This window comes from Vicia villosa, linkage group LG4 (genome assembly GCF_029867415.1).
Source record: "Vicia villosa cultivar HV-30 ecotype Madison, WI linkage group LG4, Vvil1.0, whole genome shotgun sequence".
Classification (NCBI taxonomy): Eukaryota; Viridiplantae; Streptophyta; class Magnoliopsida; order Fabales; family Fabaceae; genus Vicia; species Vicia villosa.
In genome coordinates, this window is record NC_081183.1 from 181,755,624 (window position 1) to 181,770,531 (window position 14,908).

General features: G+C 34.5%; 1 protein-coding gene across 2 annotated transcripts; it reads right to left on the bottom strand.

Annotated features, from left to right (window-relative positions):
• Positions 1 to 1,502: 1,502 nt before the first annotated feature.
• Positions 1,503 to 13,329, bottom strand: LOC131596263 (uncharacterized). Of its 2 annotated transcripts, XM_058868871.1 has the most exons (15): positions 13,048 to 13,329; positions 12,804 to 12,940; positions 12,580 to 12,716; positions 11,902 to 12,047; positions 11,080 to 11,159; positions 10,645 to 10,902; positions 10,013 to 10,123; positions 9,334 to 9,456; positions 7,776 to 7,897; positions 7,625 to 7,694; positions 6,811 to 6,903; positions 6,443 to 6,570; positions 3,774 to 3,915; positions 2,039 to 2,175; positions 1,503 to 1,870 (listed from the first exon to the last, which is right to left on the bottom strand). In XM_058868871.1, the coding sequence occupies exons 1-14, from the start codon at positions 13,229 to 13,231 to the stop codon at positions 2,041 to 2,043; spliced, it is 1,866 nt and encodes a 621-aa protein (XP_058724854.1). In that variant the 5' UTR covers positions 13,232 to 13,329; the 3' UTR covers positions 1,503 to 1,870; positions 2,039 to 2,040. The 2 variants fall into 2 exon arrangements, with proteins under 2 accessions (XP_058724854.1, XP_058724853.1); XM_058868870.1 differs by having other exon boundaries at positions 1,503 to 2,175.
• Between the last annotated feature and the right edge of the window lie 1,579 nt (positions 13,330 to 14,908).

Here is a 14,908-nt window from a genome sequence, read left to right on the forward strand (position 1 = left end):
AGATTATTTGTTTGGGAGAATTTATGAAAACAACTTATATTCATAAGGGTTTTTCAATTTAATTTTACAAGTTCTTCAATATAACTAAACTTTACTTTTGTATTTTTTTATAAAGTATAAAATATTATATGAAAAATAATAAATTTATTCATATTTTATTAAAATAGGTCTGACTTTTTTATGACTTGTGACCTAGGAGGGTTCTACATGCCGCCCCGAAAATTACATCTGCCACCCCCAATTTTTCTTAATACAAAAAATACCCCTTCTAAAAAAAATAACATGTTCGAACAAAATTTTCGGTACCATAATGAAAATTTTTGGTACGACAAAATTTTTGATAGTTCATTTGAAATTTCCGGTACGTTACAATTTTTTTCGAAAATTTCAAAATTTACCATTTTGTACTGAAAGTTTAGTTCATTTTAAATTTATGAAAATTTCAAAAAAGTTTGAATAACTGAAAATTTCAAAATTTTCGATAAGATCTACAAATTTTTTTGAAATTTTTGATATTCTATTTTTTTTCCCAAGAATTTCCGGTATGAAGGTGAAATTTATGGTATTCTACTTACTATTTTCACATAATTTTTGGTATTAAGTTGAAATTTCCAATATAGTTCTAGATTTTTTAAATTTTTGGAAAATGGTGAAAATTTTGAGTAGGGTTATAGTGAAATTTTCGTTTAATTTGAGAGGTGTCAAATATAACTTAGGGGGTGGCATGTAAAATCCTCGTGATCTAATTTGTTTAACTAAATAGACTTATAAAAAAGCCTAGGCCTTTTATACTTTAAAAAATGCCTAAGCCTTTTCTAGACTAGATCGTAGGCCTCTGTTAGTTAGTCTGACCTATTCTCACCCGTATCTTTTAGGCTCTGTTCGGAAATTTGGAGAGGATGGAAGGGCTTCCGAAAACAAATTTTGAAAAAAGTATAAAAAATATTTAATATTTTTTGAAAGAATGATAAAAGAGTGTTAATCATCACTACATTCTTAATTTTTAATTTTCATAATAATGTAATAATATACAATATATTTGAAAAATTTATGTAAGACCTCTAAAACCCTCTATCAATACAACTTTTAAATTCTCCCAAATTTAAAGATTTTCGGTGATATGAATAATAACAAACCCTCCCAACCAAAATCCTTCAATTCTTTTCACTCAATGCTTTCATTTTTTCAAAAGCCTCCCCTCCCTTCCCCTCTAAACTCCCACACAGATACTGGAGGAGAGGAGGAGTCCAAATTTATGTAGGCCATTCAAAATCTTCTATCAGTACAAGTACAAATTTGGAATTTCCTAAATTAAGGAATTTTCGGTGTTAAAAATAATCTCTAAAATCTTCCTAATTAAAATCCTTCAATTCTTTCCGCTCAATCATTTCCTTTTATCAAAGCCCCTGAGAACTGCACTTGCATATTTAAGTTTTATAAATCTCTTATTTGACAATAAAATCTTATTGATAATTGTCACGGTAAAGAACCATAATCTCAAGTCTGTTTTGAAATTAGCTTCCTCTTTGATTGTCCAACTCACCACAATATTGGCTAATCGCCAAAATGAGCATAAAATGGAAACCAATACAAAAAGTATATTGGAACAATTTCCTATTATGTGATACAACAATATGGTTGCTCGGCATCACTTGTTTTCTTTTCCATTAACAATTCATTAATCCCTTTTTTTTCTTAACTATATATCTGCCAATTACACACCAATTTGACAAGCAACAAATTATTCTTTAACTTGATCAATCATAGCAGCTAACAACTACTTAGATAAGATTGAATCTTTCAGCATTTGTACATTAAGAACTTTAACATGACAACAATTTATCCTGCATTGCTGCATTATTTAAAATAGCTGTACGGAAATAAACAATCACTATTCAATATTAATAATAATACTAACACTAACTTGATCACTTGTGCTTATTGCTGATAGTAAGTCAACTATTGCTCGGATATCCACGTAGTGTAGAAAAGTCAATTTGGTGTTAGAAAATAATTGTCATATAATACAAATACTTACTTTCAAATTGACGATGACTCAGACAGTAAGTTGTCACAATTTATTTGACTTTTTTTATGATGCCTCTGAAAATAAGGATGGAAATCACTGACTCCATCCAAGTATAATGGAGTTTGCATTTCAATCAGGCGTGAGATCTACAGAGAAAAACCAATGTTAATAATTGCCTCTTAGTTGATCTGTCAAAGCTCACTGAGCAATATAAAGAATTTAGGACCCAAAATTTACAAGATAAATTACAACAGAAATTAATCAGCTGCATATATTCTAATATAGCAATGATAGTCGCACAGATTTTATCCTCACAAATCCTTTACAGTTTACATACACTTAACCGAGCCTCTGGATAACGTCGCAGTCCTCCAGAAGTTTTTTGAGGCCAAAAAAGAGTCTGTCAAAGTATCATTACTCTACCAGAAACTTGACACAGTAGATAGTCAATAATATGACATGTCAAATCTGGTGAAACATACTCTTAGAAGATGGCTCTTTAGCAACTCTGAAAGTAGGAAGACCATGCATTAAAGGTACTCTTGCAACTACAAAAGGTTTAGCTCACCATTCCATGCAAATTAGGCTTCCCATTGTACAAGTCTGTTGTCTGTGATATGGATAAATTTTATCGTCCTTTGTTTTAAGTTTTAACTACATCTCTTATGGGTCTTTGATTTCTTTCTAATAGAAACCAAATAAAGATAAAGGTGACACAACACAGCAATGTGAGACCGCAATTAAGGCGACTAGGGGCAGACCGCAATTAAGGCGGAAAGTCCAACACACCCCCCCACCTGTGCGGGAAGCCCAACAATGGATCTAGGATAGACTCTGATACCATCTCAGAATTTGGGTTGAGCCTAACCTATGAAGCACGGACACCTCTAGGAGTAGGCGTGTCGCGGTGTCCGACACGCGTCGGTGTCCGACACTTGTATGACACCCGTACGACACGTGTCGGAAAAGTCAAACAAGTGTCGGAAAAGTCAGACAAGTGTCCCCTAAAAAAATAGTTTTTTCTTTGCTTTGACACTCTTTTAATCAGTGTCCGACACTCGTATGACACTCATACCACATATTTCCGACAACTAAGACAAATATTTCAAACAAAAATTTGTTTTATTTCTTTGCTTCAACACATATTTATATATTTTTTGGACAAATCTCGCACACATCTAAAAGAGTTAGACATGTATTGAAACAATGTTATCAATAAAGAATTTCAGACATTAATTTTGATCAATATATGGATAAATGAAACTCAAATATTAGCTTATATATAGCGGTGTCGGTGTCCTATGTTTTCAACATTATCGGTGTCGGAGTGTCCGTGTCGTGTCGTGTCCCGGTGTCCGTGTCGGAGTCTGTGCTTCATAGAGCCTAACTCATCCCTACAAAATTGGCTTGTAAGGTGAGGATTGCCCCCACTTATAAAAACACAACATAGACCATATCTCTAAGCAATGTGGGACTAAATCCACCCCTTCAAAGCCAACACAATGAAGGTGTTGGAGGCTGCAATGAGGCAAGGCAAAGTGCCGCAATTAAGGCGACTAGGGGCAGACCGCAATTAAGGCGGAAAGTCCAACAAATTATTATATACTTAGCACCCTTTATCATTAAATATGAGAATCTAGTATATGTTAAACTCACCAGCAAGTAGGAAACATGTATGGGATTGGGAAATAAATCAAGGAAATTTGCAGTGAGGAAAAAGAAATACAGGAACATCATTACTCACAGCTCTCTGAAAAGTAAACATCTCTTCCTGACCAGATAGTATGGATGTGATTCCAACAGGAGTACCCCCTGAACCCACGTTGCCTTCTGCTAAGACATCACGGCGAAGTTTACTGCCTTCAGCTTCTGTTTCAAACTGGAAACTGAAACCACAAGAGTGAGAAGGTTCAGTTACCAATGCATCATTTAATTAGGACAGCTAAATTTCAATCAAAAGCAAATCTGACAGCTAGTGTTGGTTAATACATCATTAAGAGAATCATCTTCCAATAAAAAGAATGTCAGACCCAAAGAACAGAACATATGCAAACTACTAATTATAACCACAAATTGTCAAGAAAAGATCTATTTTACAAGGAATTTAATAATTTCCTTATTTTAAGTCTGCCTAGATTATATGCCATGTTTGGAAACACACCGGAGGTGTATCTTTTAAATCAGGGTACATGGTCTCCAACATCTTAACTCAATCAGTAAAATCAATTTTACAATCATCTTGGCCTCTACGCAACCTAACTTCATAAAATAAAAGCAGTAACTTAACATGGATCTCTGGTACAGTGTGAACAAACAAACTCCCTTCTTGCCAAGTATCACATTTATGCTACATAATGGCAAAAATAATGTGTGGTCTGTCTGTGAATCCCTAGAGGGAGCAAAAATGCAACAGAATGTAGAAGAGACAGAAATTGTTAATTGAAGAATGAATCATGAATAGTGTATCAGTTATTATTGAATGAGTGAGCAAGGAGATTAACCCTGTTCAAATAGAGCCCAAACTCCAAATACGGGCCAGCTTCTGGATCATGCAGGAAACAAGCCCAAACTGTGGCTCAAGTACACACTGATAAATAAGAAAATAACAGGTTTGAATTTAGTAATATGGCAGGACAATTGTGTAGCAATCATTTCATTGCATGCGGTGGAGAAGTTGTTAGTTAAGAAGTTGGCGAGGAAGTCAGTTTTTGGAGAAGTGGATCTTCCCATAACTATTGGACCTCAGACGTTCAAAATCACTTTCCAGGTTATGGACATTCCAGCACAATACAGTTGTTTGCTAGGTCGCCCATGGATTCATGAGGCTGGGGTAATTACTTCAACACTTCATCAGAAACTGAAGTTCATAAGAAATGACAAATTGGTAACCGTATGTGGGGAACGAGCTCTGATCGTCAGCAACCTGTCATCATTCTCCGACATAGAACCAAAAGAAGTTGTTGGAACTAAATTCCAAGCACTTTCCTTGGATAAGGAAAAAGGAAAGGAGAAAGCAGCGTCTATCTCTTCATACAAAGATGCAATCCAAGTTGTAAAGGATGGCACTACCAGTGGTTGGGGGCACATTAATATTCCTACCAACAACAAGGACAGAACAGGAGTTGGATTCTTTCCAACATCATCAAAAGCTATCCCTGGGATTGAGGTAGTTCTCCCAATTCATGAAACTTTCTACAGTGGAGGTTTTCTTCAACCTGTTCAACAAATAGTCAATACCATCGGTACGGAAAACACCGATGAAGAGGAATGGCTATCCTATCTTAACAAAGCAGGATACATAGCCCTATCGCCATATTACTAAATCATTTCATTCATTGCAGGACAATATGTTAGTTAAGAAGTTGTTACTTATTAGTTAAATATTTGGTTAGTTAGTTAATGGGTAGTTAGTAGTTTTGTTGAGAGGTAGTTAGGCAAAATATGGCATGCTTCCTATAAATAGATAGGAGGATTAGAAAGGGGATTATCTTGCCCTTGGGGAGGAATAAGGCCTTTTGACATTGAGAGGTAGGAAGACCCTCGAAGTACTGCCGTTGTTTGTTATCAAAGGGGATTCTTCCCCATTTTCTGTTATAATACACCAGTTGGTTTTATCAAAGAGAAAATATTTACACTCTACAGCCTCAAAATAGAGCGCAGTTAATGCAAATGACTATAAGACTGGTAGGAAAGTTCACCAATAAAAGAGAAGATCTGCATTCTACAGTCTACACTCTTGCAGCTATAAAAGAGAAGATCTGCATTCTACAGCCTCAAAATAGAGTGCAGTTAATGCAAATGTCTCTAACTCTAAGACTGGTAGGAAAGTTCACCTACCAGAATTGTGAGTTTGTGCGCTCTTTGTGTAAAGTTTAATAAATGTTTTTGTTTTATACTTATCAAAGACTCATTCTCCTAACAATGTTTCTGAATCCTCTCTTTATACATTTTCCCCTACTTTATAACTGATCTTAACAGAGTTCCATCTTGATAACAACTCTGTCCAGTCTAAACATCTCTATCTGTTTGATGTTCTTGGAGATTACACCTTCCAAGTCCTGTCTTTGTCTATCTAGGTCTAACATGGTTGGTTGAGGAAACAAATATCTATGATAAGTTTTTACAATAATTTTTCTTTAAATAGGTTTGTCAAGCAACAACATCAACAAACAATCTAGAATTAGGAATTTAGTGTAAATATTTCCAATTTGAAACCACCTATTCTCAGCTACAACGCAACAAGCATCAATAACTTGATTATATATTGACAATTAAGTGACAAAAAAGGTAAATACAATTATGACAGCACTACTTCAGCAGATCCAAAGCATTTGAACTTTGTAATCCAAAATGCATCATAAATCTCATACAAATAGACAAAATGTATCATAAATCTCAAACAGACAAAATTACCTCTCCAAGTCAAAAAGTGTGCCCTCCTCGGTTCCTTGAAATAATTCATCGATTGAAGAGGATGCCAAGCAACATAGACAAGAATGATGATTGTATAACTCATCAATAAGAGTGATAAATCTCCGTGCCTAAAAAGTAGAAAATGTTTTTTGGCTCAAAATAAGGTAGGGAAATTTAAAAAGAGAAGTGTATTAAATTGTAATGTTTAGGCTGATGCATACAAATTACAAGCATTGAAATTGGGGAATAATTTGGGAAATATAGAAGCAGAGCAAGAAAGAAAGTTTTAATCCACAATTTGTTTTCTTAAAATACATTAAACAGTTATAAACACATCTGAGGCCAACTTAACCTTTTTCAATTAATACCTTGTCACGAATGCGCATACTCATCACTGGAATATCAGATATGAAAACGGTGTGATAGTTGTCAGCTACTGCAATATAATCCGCTGCACCCAACTGAAAATCAAAACAGTTAGTGAGAGAGAGAGAGCTTACGTCCTGGCAACCCAATAATTATATTTCGTTACTTTTACCATCATACTAAGGCATGAGTCCATTTTTGTTACGATAAATAAATTATATATAGGATATCTAATATCTATAGTATAATATTTTGCAAATAAAACACCAATCATTGATGCGGCTCGACCAGTGACCCACTTGTTTGACTAGGGACTCACCAATTCAAGTTTAATAACACTGGCTTAACTTTATCAAAATCAAACTTAGAACTCAATTTGTTTCCAACTGTTGAAGTTATGGGGCTTACACAAAAGAAGGAGAGAGAAAGAATGAAGACTTCCTAAGTATGATTGAGTTATAAAATATGTATGATTAATTTGGTACAAAAGCCTAATCAATAAGAGTGGAGACAGAACCTTGGTCGGACAGTGGCGGCGGTGGCTAGAAAAAATAGATAGCATTTCGGTGTCTGGTTGATGAGAAGAATAGAGTTTATAAAAGGATATTTTATTCAACATATCAAAAAAAAATCAATTCATCTTCTTTCCCCTCCAAATTCCCCAATGTTGTAGGGGAATAAAAATTGACTGAAGAGGAATTTTGCTTGTCATAATTCCCTCCCATTCATTTCCCCCCGGCCAAACGATATGTTTGTAACTATATTTTCTAGGAGTAAATACTTTAAGCAGCAGCCGAACAAAGAGAAAGAACATACCGGACGACCACATAGATAGTCAAATGTAAAACGGGCAACTCCCTCGCAGCTTTCAGGAACCTCCAGAGTCCTGTCACAAAAAAATTATATGATACATGTTTATTAAGCATCCTTGTTTGACAGCATTAAATATAAATGGGAAACCTATTACCTTCCAAACATCACTGAGATGGCGGTAGAGATTATTTTTCCTCCAGATTGGCCTGTTGCATTGAGCCACTTTTTCTCAAATTCATTGGTGGTTTCCCTTTCAATAGGCCATAAATAGTGCGCCTGCATATCTATACCAACTTAAATTCCTATATGTTCAAATTCTATAAAGCATAATAGGACGCGAGTTATCACAACTATCAGAATACACTGCATGGATAGAAACATGTAGTTGACTTTTTGTATTAGGAAAATCCCAAGTCCCGCATTCCTTTATGGATAGAGCTTGTGTAAATAGTTTATGTAGAGTGACACCTCTCACCTTACAAGCTAGTTTTGTATGATGAGTTAGGACAAACTTGAACTCTAATATGGTACCAGGGTCTATTGTTCAGACCATAGGCCACCCGCTATTTATATCTATGCACCAAGTCCAATATTGTTGGGTTGTATTGGGAAAATCCCAAGTCCAACATTGGTTACGGATAGGGCTTGATGATGTCAAACTTGGGAACTTTCCAGTTTCCATGCTATGATTATATTGTTGAGTAGAAGCATATTGGCTGCACAATATTTGTAACGTTGGCAGCATCATAGCTTTGTAATTGACAAAGAAGCCACGTTTACATTGAACTGGTATTTCGTAAATTGGAAAAAGTTATTTATGTGTTGTTTTGTTTTACTGAACTGTTGATGTAAAGCAAACTACTAAAGATCACTTTTTCTATTGATGTACATGTACCTACCTAACTAAAAGAGCCACACGTTTTCTTTTAGGGTTAATCAACCATCTCGGCTCATGTTTACACACCCTAAAGAAAACCAAAAGCCAACCAATATCGAAGTCAATATGAAATGGGGGTACATCAATTAGGGTATATACACAATGACATGAATTTATTGACGAACCATTATCGATATTGGATCATTCCACGTGTCCCTAAATGCCAATGCACACATTTTCACCATCAGAGATGAAGCTTTTGCTTTTCCCTTGATAGGTAATACAAAACCAAGAGCTAAAAACCCTGACTATTGATGATTCCCCCTAAATTGTCAATGCACTCATTTTCACCATCTGTACCAAACTATCACTTTTTAAATTTTACTTTTAATAACTTCAGTAACTATATATGGTAAATGATTTATCTAAGAAATCAATGACCACAATATAGTCAAATACAACTCCTAGAGATGCATATCATAAAAAATAATTAGCTTCGAAAAATATTCAAATTATTATTGGATATTTCTCTACTAATATGACTGATTAAACATAAAAATTACTCTATAACTATGAAATCTACTGACATCACATCACATTTGTGTGTATAAAAAAAATCAACGACCAGGCAAAACTGCAAATAAAATTGCTAGAGATGCATATCTTAATTTTTTTTTTTTGAGGAAAAGTAGATCAGATTATTATTGGCTATAATTCCATCGTTACTATGGCTGACAAAAAATTCTACCAGAGAAGTATACTAACATCACAAGTCCACATAGACATATTTCTGTGGTAATGATAAGTGTGATGAAAATGATAGATTAATTCTCACCCGGTTTACTGATCTCTGTGCTATAAAACGACGGTAGTCAATTTCACTGCCAACCAACACCTTATCACAATGTTCTTCCAAATTGGAGACAAGGGTTTGGAAGATTTCTCGTACCATACCAGCCTGCACACAAAAGAAAAGAGACATTTTTGAAGAAAATATCAAAAAACAAATATTAGGCCCTTTTCCAATTGGTCTAAAATCTAGATCCCCCAAAAAATCATCCTGGATGTCCTCAGAGTGTTTATGTTAGAAACTGGCATTGCCGAAACTGATTTTTATTGATGGAAAAATACATTTACATTTACGACAAAACTTAATCACACACACTAAAGAGAATCCACAATTCACACATAAACTAACGAAAGATATAAACTACTGTTACGAGACAATTCCTATCCAAGAAATTTGAGAGTCTTGGTCTCTCCCTCCCAAGAATTAGAGAGTTTGGTCTATCCCTCCCATAACGACTCAATAACTATCCTGTAACCACTTTCTCATTTCCTTTTTCTATTTGTTCCTAAAAATAAATAACATAACTAACAAGTAATAAAAACATGGCTGCCCATAACTACCATAATAATAAGTCTAATAGTTTATCAACCCCCAGTAACAAAATTGAATAAAAAGGGAAAATGGTAACACATTAAGTAAAAAGATTGACTAATAAAGAACACACCTCATTCAAGTCCTTTGGTGCTCGATTACTTGTAGCCACAATTATAGTTCCACTACTCAGCAATCTGCTTAGAATTCCAGATAAAGCCACAATAGCAAATACATCAACAGTCTGAAATAAAGAGCGTCAATATTAAGACACAATCATTATTGCAATTTACAGGTCAAAGTATGAAGAAAAAAATGATATGATAAAGAGGAAGCTCAACAATCATGTTAACAATAAGACAAGGATGGACAAAAACAGATGCAACAGAAACTTAGAACAGAGGTGTTCAACATTGGGTTTCCACCAGATAGTTATGATCTGGAACTGAAGCAAAGATATGGGTAGGGACTATATTTCTAACCAAAAAACCTGATGAAATAACATATACTATAAAATAGACCAGCAAAGTGGAAAACTACACAAAATGCACACTTCTATAAAATCCTTTGAAATTAATCAAGAAAAACTGCTCCAGTGGGAAGGAGGATGCACCCAGTTTTCACTGGAAACACAAACAGATTAATAAATAAGAGAGTATTCCTCAAGTGTTGAATCAGCATTGACGAATAAGGATGTGGAAATCTAAAATTTAGTATACAAATGTGGGGAATACATTATAACTCATTGTAATAATTTTCCCTAACCTGTATCTCATCAAAGCACAAAATGTTAGCTCCCTTTTTGTCCCCATCTCGATCCAGAAAAAATTTATCTGCTACAGCTGGAAGAATGTTTTTCATTTGCACCTCTTGCTTGTATTTTTCTTCTGCAGCCAGCCACTCTTTAGCTTTAGTGTCAAAGGGAAGATTCATAATCCAACCAGCAATGCCTGACTGCAAAGGCTTCTCTTCCATTTGTTTCTTCCATATCTTGTGCATATGCTCATTAATTCTAAGCATGGCCTGCAAATGAATGGAAAAAGTATTAAGTCTATCCATTTCAGCATTATGTTCACAACATTGATTAACAGTCTTGCTATAGAATTTTTTTACATATAAACCAGAATATAACAGCGATGACATTTATATCCTCATGACCACAAGAATTCAGGTTATGCCCAAAAACGTAGTTAGACCCACCTCATGAAAGTGATACCTTCTCCGATGCTTAACTATTCCTTCAGTGGCACTATAAAACATGTCCATCAGCATTGTCTTCCCTTCAGCATTAAAAATGCGAGCAAATCATTAGTAAAGAAACTGGAAAAGTAAGGCTAAAATGAGAAACAAGGTAATAAATAATGTCGACTATGACAAGTGACATAAATGAAACAGCGAGAAACTTTAAGCAATACAATAACTAGAAATTCAATCAAGCCATTTTAAGTAAACATAAACATCAGTTGAAAAAGAAAAGATTAAATTATGCACCTCTACCTTGAGAGCTGCTTAAACTATATTGTTCTTCCCTCTAATTATAAAAATTGCACCTCTCTTCCCTAAGAAATGATACGTGTGATATTTTATTCATTTTAACATGAACACGTCTCCTATTAGGAGGGGTGACTGGTGGGCAACTATGAATAAATTATCTGACATTTTTCTTTTCACAATTCTCAGTAATTTTGAAAGTCTTGTTGATTTTATTACTCAACAATACAGAATGAAGTTTTAAAGACTCCTACTATTAGCTTTGAGACTTCATCAAAAACCTTCATTTCATTTCCTTAAGTCTCAATAACAGAGGTTCAATACAAGATGCCAAAAATGTTGAGACTAAGATAAAGACAAAAAGGTCCCTAAGAAACTTGTCTTCATTAAATGAAATGAAGAGTAACCCATTTATCTTCTAATTGAGGGGAGTCCTATTTTTAAAATTAAAGGAAAGAACAATGTAATTTTAACAATCTTAAAGATGGAGAAGATAATATACCCACACAAAAAATAAAAGAAGGTAAATACCACTGCCCACATTGCCATAAATGTAAAGTCCTTTGGGAGCTGGAGGAGCATTTGGGCGGCGACCAACTAGTGAATCCAGCTTCTTCTCACGTTTAAGATATGATACCCATTTTCCTACCCCTGACTCCACATTCTCGGGTCTTTTCCTGCATCATTAACAAACAAATAAACACACAACACAAGCCGGATTCAAATACACTATTTCCACTTCAAAAATTAGCATAATCAACAAAAGATATACAAGTTTAAGCATCTAGTTGAATCAAAATCACTTGAAATTGACTCAAAATATGCAAGCCGAATTCGCATCAAAGGAAATACTAGCCGAATTCAAAAACAGTACTTTCACTAGAAAAATGCTTATGATTATTGAAAAATATACAAGTTTAAGTATCTAGTTAAATCGAAATTATTTAAATTTGACTCGAAATATACAAGTTTAAGCATCTAATTGAATTAAAATCGCTTGAAATTGACTCAAAATATGCAAGCTGAATTCGCATCAAGGAAACACAAGCCGAATACAAAAACACTATTTTCACTTGAAAAATGCTCATAATCAGTGGAAAATATACAAGTTTAAGCATCTAGTTGAATCGAAATCACTTAAAACTGACTCAAAATATTGAACTTCAAGCATCTAGTTGAATAAAAATCACTTCAAATTTCAAAATTTACCCAGCGGTCCATCTTTCAGTGATTTTATTATTCAACCGCTTCCACCAATCCTCCTCATTCTGCTGCTTCTCAACTTCCTCTATGAGAATCCTTTGCCGCTCGTTCTCCCTACTCTTCTCCCAATTCGATAAATTAACCTATTACAAACCACACAAGCACCAATTCAATTCAAACACAATCCAAAAAGCCACAAAGAAATGAAGAAATCCAATCAAAAAATTTACATGATACTCTTCCATTTCCCTCTCATAATTCTCCAACCTAGCTAACAAATTCTGAAGCTCAGTAGCAACAGCTTCCTGGTAAGGATCATGCTGCAACTTCCCTTGATCAACGAGATTTTTGTACTGCACAAGCGGTCCTGAACAAACAAAACGCGGCAATTTTCATAATTGAATAAAGTAAAACTGAATTTCGAGAATTTGTAAATGTTGAATTGAACGGTAATTGAATTGAATAGAGATGAACCTGGACGATTTTGCTTGGGAATGCGTGATGGATCGGAGTAAGAACGAAACGGAGTGACGCGGAAGTTGGTTGGGATTGAAAATGCGGATTGGAAGAGTTTGTTAGGGTTGTTATGGGAGAGAAGGTTCCAGATTCTTCTCATTGTTTTTGCGTTTTGGTTGTTTAGTGAAAATTTTGATTGCATTGCTTGGTTTGTTTTCTTCAATGACTGAATGCAATGTATTCATGACAAGAGTTTGGGAGAAAGAAAGAGAAGGTGAGGAGTGACGTGGATGATCCTTTAACCACCAAAACAAACAAAATTTAATAACTGACACCGAACTAATAACTCTCTTAAGTTAAGACAGGTTGTCTTTGGTTGAAAGAAATTTTTCTTTTTTGTTATTGGAAGATTTTATTTTATTTTTTTACAAAAGTGTTGAAACTTGAAAGAATGTTCTAAATTTCACTTTGGATTTTAGAGAATTTGAGATATTAAAAAAAGAGAATTGCTTGTCCCACCTAAAGTGGTGAAAAAAAAAGTTTTTTTAGAATTTAGAAATGTATTTTCGGACACATTATTTTCACGTCTAAACATGTTTGGAAAATCTGTATTAGTAATATCAGTAGGATTGTCAAGATTATTGGAAATAATACTAAAAAATCCTCTACTTCCTCCCTGGGAAATTTCACTTTGTTAAAAAGATTTGATATTACTATAAATCCTTCTCGATCTATTCGCTCAATTGATGTTTTATGGTCCCCTCCACCGGTGAGATGGATAAAAGGAAATATTGATGGGGTGGCCACGGGTTCCCCCCTCGCTCAGCTCTTGTGGGGGTATTTTTAGAGATCACAAGGGTGATCATCTTGGCAGCTTTTGTAATTTTTTGGAGGAAGGGAAAGCGGATTTTGCGGAGTTTTGTGCCGTTATGGTGGCTATTGAGAAAGCTAGACATTTTGGTTGGTAGAAGATTTGGCTGGAATCAAAATGCATTCTTGTTGTTAATGTTTTCTCTAACTCCAACTTAGTGCCATGGAATATCAAGTCTCGTCGGCTTCAGTGTCAGTCTTTCACGCTTACTATTGATTTCATAATCACTCATATTTATCGTGAAGCCAACTTTTATGCCGATTTCCTGGCTAGTTTAGGCCTTAGACTTAGAAAGTTTACTTGGTTTACTCATGTTATTTCAGATATTTTTAAGGAATTCTTGCTTGACAAGGAAGATACCCATAGACTTAGACTTCTTCATTAAGGAGTTTTGGTTTGGCCCCCCTTGTGTTCTTGTATTCCCTCTTTTGTTTATAATATCATTCCTTTTGTGTTAAAAATGTGAGACTTATTCTATTTTTTTCTAAAATTTATTTCAGAAATGCACTTTCAAATTCACTCTATATCCATTTACACTAAATTCATACATAAATGAGTTACACCATCATTTTTGTCAAAAAAATCCAAATATATGCTTATGAAATAAATTCGGAAGTACACTTTCGCAATTTAGTTTACTTTTGTTTTAGTGTTGCTTGTTGTGCAATATAATATAGTTGGCGTGTACATTTGTAGTTGTCTCTAGGTCATCATCAATGGTCGAGTATAGAGCCCTAGCCAACACATGTTGCAAAGCTCAATGACTCCTCTATCTACTCAAAGATCCCCACATTCCATATGCTAATCCTGTCTCCATATACTGTGACAACCAACACGCCATACACATAGCCACCAATCCAATTTTCCAATAATATATAGAGATGGATTGCCATCTATTCTTGATAAAATTCAAAGCAAAGTCTTCTATCTGCAATCAATTAATTATGTCAACCAAATTACCGATGTTTTCACAAAATCACTACATTTGAGATTTTCTTCTACTCTTGC